The sequence below is a fragment of the Plasmodium gallinaceum genome (assembly GCF_900005855.1).
Source record: "Plasmodium gallinaceum strain 8A genome assembly, contig: PGAL8A_v1_122, whole genome shotgun sequence".
Classification (NCBI taxonomy): domain Eukaryota; phylum Apicomplexa; class Aconoidasida; order Haemosporida; family Plasmodiidae; genus Plasmodium; species Plasmodium gallinaceum.
The window spans coordinates 1-8,732 of record NW_021628280.1 but is presented as its reverse complement, the minus strand read 5'-3'; the positions used below and the strand labels follow the sequence as shown (position 1 = coordinate 8,732).

The window sequence follows — 8,732 nt, the reverse complement described above, 5'->3', positions numbered from 1 at the left end:
AGCTTACACTGAAGGATGCACAAAAGAATGTTCATTAGATTATGAAAAAAACAAATGGGAAAATTTGCTACTACAGCAGAATCCGTACGATCGATGGCAGAAAGTCACTAATCCAAAATTATTTGAGCAATTTAAAAAAGAAACAGATGGAATGGACCCTAAATGGATAGATGAAAAATGGAATAATGAATGGAATAATATTTCAGCGAACAAAGTTAATGAACTATCTTCAATATTTGATCGAAGTGATATTTCTGAAGAAGAAAAAGGAAAATTAATTTTTAGTATTATGAAAGAACTCTCCAGTCTATATTTGAAATTTATAGACGAATGTAAGAAAGAGATGAGAGACAATAAATCAGAATCCGAATCTAAGATAGAGATGAGAGAAAATAAAACAGAATCCGAATGTATGAGAGAGATGAGAGACAATAAAACGGAAATCAAATCTATGAAAGATATGATAGACAATAAAACAGAATCCGAATCTATGAAAAAGATGATAGACAATAAAACAGAATCCGAATCTAAATCTGAGAAAGAGATGAGAGAACATAAAGCAGAATCCAAATATAAGAATTATTATGGAAAAAATAAAAAAAAAAAAAAGAAATCAAATATTTTGAAATTTCTTTTTTGTAGGTTTGATAACCATTAAGAGAATAAAAATTAATGTTTTAACAGAGAAAATAGGATTACGCATGCACAGGATCTAGTAAAAAAAAAAAAAATTAATATATTGTCTAAATTTTTTTTATAGAGATGAATTTTATTTTTTAAAAAAAAAAAAAATTAAAAGATAAAAATTTTTTTAAAAAAAAAAAAAAAATTTCATGAGAATATTTTTTAATTTTTGAGAATAATTTTTTCGTTAATTAATATTAATATAATTAAAATTTTTTTTCTATTATTTAAGTATTTTTATTATTTTTAAAAGCAGTGAACTTAAATTACTGAAAATTACTTATAAAAAACAATAAATATTTTGTACTTAAAAATTAATAATTAATGAGAATATATGTTTTTAATAAAAATACATATTTTTTATCAATGTAAATTCACAATGAACTGCATTATTGTAGTTTACTTATTTATATAATTAAAATTATATTTAAAATCCATTTAATTACTAGAGAAAACTTTATATTCTCTTTAATAATTTCTTCTTCATTACTCTAGCAAATTCATTGAATGATAATTTAATAAATTAAAAATATATATTATGGAAAGTAAATAAATCAGGTAGTAAATGTAAAGGATAAAATAGAAAAAAAAAATTTGGATGCAGAATTATTACCAGCTGATTTATTAAACGAATGTTCGGTGACTTTGCTAGAGTACTGAACGAACAAATTAATATATAGTATATAGAGTTTCCTCTACGATTCTGATGTATTTATATATACTTTTATATGCTTTGAACGAGCGATTCTTAATTATGCAATCTACTTCATTCAGCATTCTTTAATTTCACTAGGCATTTATTTACTTTAATAGAAATACTTATTTTTATTAAAAATTTAAATCCTCATTGAACATTAATTATTAAATAAATGTAATTTATTTATTTCTCTGTTATGAGTTATGTTCAGCAATTTAAATATATTGCTGTTGAATTAACAAACATAATCAATTATTGACAAATATCAAAAATTATATAAATATTAATTACATAAAAACCTTATTGTTATTTTGTATATAATTTTCTTTTACAAAATTCATCATAAAAATATTTCATTTAATTCTTCTATTCCGCAAAAAAAAAAAATTTTTTTTTTTTTTATTTATTTCTTAGTAACAAATATTTTAAAAATTTGATTTTTTTTTTAATCAATTTTTTTTCTGACTATTTTTACATTTTTTTTATCAAATTTTTTTTTCCTGACAGTCTTTGTACTTTCTTTTTAAAAATTACAAATAACAAAAAATCATCAACTTTTTTTATTTTTGTGTGTGTATGCATGTCTAACTTTGTATACTTCATTTAACTAGTCCTTTTATTTTCCAAAAAGGTTAATGAAGCCTTTTATTAACCAGGAAATGAACAATAAGGTTTATATTGAATATTCCCACTATAGCATTTCATTTGATTCCTTTTGTATTCCGATAATTAGTATGAAATAATATCTCCAACCTTTATATTTTTATTCTCAATTATAGGTTCTCTTTTGATTTAACATTTTCACGTATGTTATTCCATCGATCGTTTAAGTATATAATCCTTATTTCAGAAGTTGTTTCTGGTACTTATTTTGCAAATCCTGGACAGATACAATCTATTCCAAACATAGCAAAATAGGGTGTTTCTCCCATCGCTCCATGTGGTGTATTATTATATATTAGTACTACATTTTGTACTATTTCTTCAAAAGGTGGATATTTTTCTTCATATAAAGTCTTAATGATATAATCTAAGCCTTTATGAGAGCTTTCATTTATACCGTTTCCTCGTGGATAATATGCCCTGGTATGATATAATTTAATCTGTAATTCTCTTGTAATATAGTTATTAAATTCTTGACTAGTATAAATTGAACCGCGATCTGTTAAAATGCTTCTAGGGCATCCAAATATAGGTATCCATTTTTTTTTTTATAATGTTACTTGCGTCCCTAGCATTAGGTGTTTTATTAGTTATATTAGTTACCATAAAACGTGAATGATAATCTATTCCTACTTGTATATGGTATTCTGTACTTTTCTATGTTTTAGGTCCTATAATATCTAATGAAACAATATCATATACATTCTGTTTTGATAAAGGTTGATTATTGTTGGGTTTAAATTTCCTATTACGCATTACATGACAAATTAAAAAATTTGTGACGTATTCTTCCATATTTTTACTAACATTTGGTCGCCAATAATGTTTTTGTATTTTCTTTAGTGTTTTATTTACTCTACAATGTTTTGCGAATTTACTACTATGAAACCAATAGATTAAATGATTTCTATATTTTTCTGATATTGGTTAATAAAAGGCTTCATTAACCTTTTTGGAAAATAAAAGGACTAGTTAAATGAAGTATACGAAGTTGGTCATGCATACACACACACAAAAACAAAAAAAAAATTGATGATTTTTTTTGTTTGTACTTTTTAAAAAAAAAGTACAAAGACTGTCAGGAAAAAGAAATTTGATAAAAAAAAATGTAAAAATAGTCAGGAAAAAAATTGATTAAAAAAACAATTTTTTAAAATATTTATCACTAATAAATAAATAAAAAAAAAAAGGATTTTTTTTTTTTTAGAGAGAGGAATAAAATGAGAAATATTTTTATGAAGAATTTTGTAAAAGAAAATTTTATACATATAACAATAAAATTTGCATGTAAAAAAATATTTATATAATTTTTGTATTTGTTAATAATTGTTTATGTTTGTTAATTCAACGGCAATATATATTAATTGCTGAATATAACTCATAACAAAGAAATAAGTAATATATATTTTATTAATAGTCAATGTTCAATGAGGATTTAAATTTTTAATAAAAATAAGTATTCTTATTAAAGTAAATAAATGACTATTGAAATTAAAGAATGCTGAATGAAGTAGATTACATAATTAAGGATCACTCATTCAAAACATTAAAAAATATATATAAATACATCAAAACCGTAGAGGCTACTCTACATGCTCCTTATTAATTTGTTTTTTCAGTACTCTAATAAATTCATCAAACACCCAGTTAATAAATCAATTAATGACTTTACTTATTACTTTTAATTTTGACATTTCGTCTATTTTTCTATATAATACTGATAACATTTCTTCACTCAATGATTGGTTAATAGAAGGCTTTATTAACCTTTCTGGAAAATAAAAGTACTAGTTAAATGAAGAATATGAAGTTGGTCATGCACACAAAAAAAAGAAAAAAAAAAATGATCAATTTTTTTTGTATGTAATGTTTTTTAAAAAAAAATACAAAGATAGTTAGGAAAAAAAAAAATTCATAAAAAAAAAAAAAAAAATCAAATGGAAAAAGATTTGTTACCAATAAATTAAAATAAAAAAAAAATAAAAAAAAAAAAAAAAAAGATGTTTTTTTTTTGGAATGAAATATGATTTGAATGAATTTTGTAAGAGAAAATTTTATAACAATAACAATAAAATTTTCATGTAATTAATATTTATATATTTTTTTGTATTGTCAATAGTTGTTTATGTTCGCTAATTGATTTATTAACTGGGTGTTCGGAGACTTTGCTAGAGTACTGAACAAAACAATTAATAAAGAGCATGTAGAGATGACTCTACGATTTTCTTATACTTATGTATATTCTTATATGCTTTGAACGAATGATCTTTAATCATAAACTACTTCGTTCAGCATTCTTTTGCTTCAATAAGTATTTATTTACTTTAATAAATAAATCCTTATTTTATTAAAAATTTAAACACTTATTTAACATTAACTATTAATTGATTATAATTATTAGTTTATTCATTACGAGTTACAATCAGCAATCATTTTATATTGCTATCGAATTAACAAAACACAAATACTTATTAAAAAATGCAAATAAATTATATGCATATTAATTACATGAAAATTTTATCTTCATATGTATAAAATTTTCTCCTATCAATTCAAAATATGAATATTATGCAAATTAAACACTTCACAAAAATATTGTTATCTTCCTAAAAAAAAATCTCTCTCTCTGATTTTTTTTTCTCTCTCTTAAAAAAAAATAAAATTAAATTTTTTTTTTTTTTATTTTTTTTTTTTTTATCTTTATCTTTTTCGAAAGAAACATTTCTCAAAAAAAAAATCCAATAATTTTTTTTTTTTTTTTTTTTTTTTTTTTTTAGTTAGCACAACTAACTATGTATTCTCCACATAGCTAGTCCTTTTATAGCCAAAAAGGTTAATGAAGCTTTTTATTAACCAATTGTACACTATTTCCGCTCAATATCACAAAGTTTACTTGACGTATAGTGAACATATTTAGCTTTACCTATATTGATTATATCGGCTAATACATTTCTCTAAAAATAATACTATTTACCATTTTTGTATAATATTTAGACGAATAAATAGAATAAAAAAATTCTATTTTGTGCATGCTATTTCGCAAGGACAATTTGCTAACATAAATGTTTGCTCTAAAATAATTATTCAAAAAGTATGCAAACAGAAAATATAATTATATAGATACTTGCGCTTAAAGTCAGCACACTTAAAAAAAAATAAATAAATAATAATATTTTTTTTGTGTGAATATTTACAATTAAAAAAAAATATAAATTATGATTATATTTTTTTCATTCCAAAAAAAAAAATGTAATCTTAAAAAAAAAATTAGTTTTTCTGTTTTTCTTTTTTGGAGGATAATGTGCAGACTACTATAGAGTGTATATTTTTATTTTAACCTAAAATGTAATATTATACAAATTACATTTTGGAGTGTTGCTTATATTAAAAAAAAAAATAATTAACTAAGTAATATTCAATGTTTATTAATAAAAATAAAAGTTCTATATTAAATTTAAGTAGAGTTTACACCATATATTCCTTATTAATTTATTTTTTTGATACGAGAAAAGTAATTTAACAACCATTAATAAATCATAGCTATAAATAATTTCTTTTCCTTAGGAATATTATCCTTTCTATAATAATTATAATCATTTTAATACTCCATGAACTATCATTTAGGTAATTTATGTTTCTATATCTGCAACACACACACTATTCAAATTATTTTAATATAATGTAATATATGTTTTAAATATAAGATACTTTTATATACTACATATTTTTACTGGTAAGAACAACTTCTACATATAATATTAAAAAATTATAAATCATACAAAATGTACTTTTATTAAATTTATGATTATTTCTTAGAGAAGAATTAGCATTAAAATATTAAAAATGATAGTATTTATACACACCACTTTTTATTAATAATACGTCAAGGATTTTAATAAATTAAATTAAAAAAAACTAAAAATTCTTATTAATATTCTCATTAGTATTTACAAATATGTCTTATAAAATTTAATTTTTTAAGAAAAAAGATATATTAGGAAGGGACAATTGTTGAATTCATTTATACTATATAAATGAGTTACCTAAATTTTTTCCTAAGTAAATTGAAAAATAAAAAATCTTGCTATAAATATATAAAACTAAAAATAAAAAAGAAAATAAACATATCGTAATAATAATCAAAACTTATCAAATAAATATATAAAGGCAAAAAAAAAAAAATAAAATAAAATTATTTTTTTTTATATTTAATTATAAGATTATAGTAATATATATACAAAAAGTTATTTTATAATTCTATTTTATCTTTATTTATTGATATTTTTTATATCACAATAAAAATGTATTCTTTTAAATTTTATAAGAAAAAATCTATTATATTTAACTAAAGATATATTTTTATATTCAGTAAATAACATTTATATTAATTTTAAAACTAATAAATATTACTCGTAAAAAAGTAAATTTATAAAAATGTATTTTTAGAATAAATTAAGTAACTTTGTCAAAAAAAATAATTTTTTTTAAAAAATATTTTTTACTTTAAATATATGATTAAGAAAATAGTTTTTTTTTTTTTTTTTTTAAATTGTAATTAATTTATTTGACTTCAAAATGTGCTTTTTATAAGATTTGTTATTATAATTTCTTTAAAGTAAATACCTATTTTAACTTTTTCTTTTTAATTTAAGTACTTAATAAATTTTTCTTATTTTTTTTAAAATAGTTGAAAAAGTAATTTTTTAAAAAATAGTTATAACAAAAAATATATATATAAATATATTGTATAAATATTTATCAATAATAAAAATAAAAAAAAAAAGAATTACGATAAAAAAAAGTATATTAGAAAAATCAAAAAAGTTATATTTATATGAAAAATATTCGCAAACAAAAATTAGTTTTTTATTAAGTGAAAAATTGTGACAACTGTAGTATACTTCATGACAAATACATGCGTATAAAAATTTTTAATTTATAGATTTTTTTCTTCTTTTTTTGACGGAGATATATCTATATATTATATGAATATTTATATTTATAAATCATAATATATTGTATATAAAATAATTTAAAGTTCGACATAATTCACAGAAATTGGTAGTTTAGAAAATAAAAATAAAAAAAATCGTTTAATATTAAATGTAAATCACTTATAATTTTTATGTGAATTAAATTAAAAATATTTAATTTTTTTACATAATTTAAAGATAAATGAAATTTTAATAAAATATTTTTAAAATAACTTTATCCTATTTATTATCTTTTTTAGCTATTCGTAAATTAACATTCTTATTTTATTTTTTAAAGATTTAAGAATATTATTTGTATTTAAAGTAACCATAATATCATAAGTAATAATAAAAAATTAGAAATTACATTTCTCATATAAAAATTATTTCCTATTTTATAAATTTTAGAAATTAATGTAAGTTATAATAATATCTAGATTAATATTACTAATCCATAATTTAGTATTATTCAGAATTGAAACAGTTTTACACCTGAATTTACAACTTACACTTGAATATTATTTAATAAATATATTAATATGAAAACGTTAACTTTATATTTAAAAATTACTACATTCCTTCTTTTAATATGGATGTATCAATGTTTTTATAACGTAAGTTAAAATTTTTACAAAAAATATACATATAGATATATTATATTTCTAATTCTTTTTAACATTCCATTTGATTTACTATTCTAAAAAAAGAAACATTCTTTTAAAAATTTTTTATTTAATCCATAGTGTAATTACTATAAAACTTTGATTGATAAAAATACATTGCAAACAAAACATGAGTTAAAATATGAAAGAGTATTAACAGAGGGTGACATTGCAGGAAAAATACAAACTTACTCAGAAGGATGCCTAGAACAATGTCCATTAGATAATAAAAAAAACAAATGTAATAATCCTGTTCAATACAAGAATCAGTGCGATCCAACTCATGGAGTCAAAACTCCATCATTGTGGGAGAATTTTGATAAAAAAGCAAAAGAAATGGACTCTAATTTGAGAGACCATGAATTCAATATTAAATGGAATGATGTTTCACGTGACAATGTTATTAATGTATCTTCAAAAATTTATCAACGAAATATTCCAGGTGAAGGAAGACAAATATTAATTCTTAGTGATACGAAAGATCACTCAAACTTAAAGAAATTATTAGACGAATGTAAGAAAGAGATAAGAGACAATAAAACAGAATCCGAATCTATGAAAGAGATGAGAAACAATAAAACAGAATCCGAATCTAAAGAAGAGATGAGAGAATATATAACATTTTCCGAATATATGAAAGAGACGAGAGAGAATAGAACAGAATCCGAATCTATGAAAGAGATAGGAGACAATAAAACAGAATCCGAATCTAAGAATGATATGGGGGACAATAAAACAGAATCCGAATCTAAGAATGATCTCCTCAATTGCTAAAAGTAAAAAAAAAAGAAAATGCAAAGAGAAGTGTATTAGATAGATTTCTTCGTGCATTCGGTTACGACAAAAATTTTCCCTATATAGATGAAGAGATAGCCTCAGATCAAGTAATATAATGGCAAAATCTTAACGGAGGAGAAATTCTAATATTCATAACTAAATAACACAGAAAAAGTATAATATTAAATTAACACAAATAAATTTCTTTTGGGTTTAATATATAATGTTTTTCTATTAATATAATATTAATACTAAGGAAAAATTTTTTTTTTTGCT

At 20.5% G+C, this 8,732-nt stretch overlaps 2 protein-coding genes across 2 annotated transcripts, besides 4 other annotated features; both read left to right on the top strand.

Annotated features, from left to right (window-relative positions):
• Nucleotide 1: 1 nt before the first annotated feature.
• PGAL8A_00449700 (fam-g protein) lies at nt 2-658 on the top strand (the record flags this gene model as incomplete). Its single annotated transcript, XM_028673247.1, has 1 exon — nt 2-658. A coding segment is annotated over one exon (657 nt), but the record flags the coding sequence as incomplete, so codon positions are not given.
• A 643-nt stretch (nt 659-1,301) lies between these two features.
• Nucleotides 1,302-1,871: a repeat region.
• Nucleotides 1,872-2,036: 165 nt separating this feature from the next.
• Nucleotides 2,037-2,968: a repeat region.
• A 168-nt stretch (nt 2,969-3,136) lies between these two features.
• Nucleotides 3,137-3,711: a repeat region.
• A 457-nt stretch (nt 3,712-4,168) lies between these two features.
• Nucleotides 4,169-4,806: a repeat region.
• A 2,750-nt stretch (nt 4,807-7,556) lies between these two features.
• PGAL8A_00449600 (fam-g protein) lies at nt 7,557-8,453 on the top strand (the record flags this gene model as incomplete). Its single annotated transcript, XM_028673246.1, has 2 exons — nt 7,557-7,631; nt 7,761-8,453. The coding sequence occupies 2 exons, from the start codon at nt 7,557-7,559 to the stop codon at nt 8,451-8,453; spliced, it is 768 nt and encodes a 255-aa protein (XP_028529718.1).
• Between the last annotated feature and the right edge of the window lie 279 nt (nt 8,454-8,732).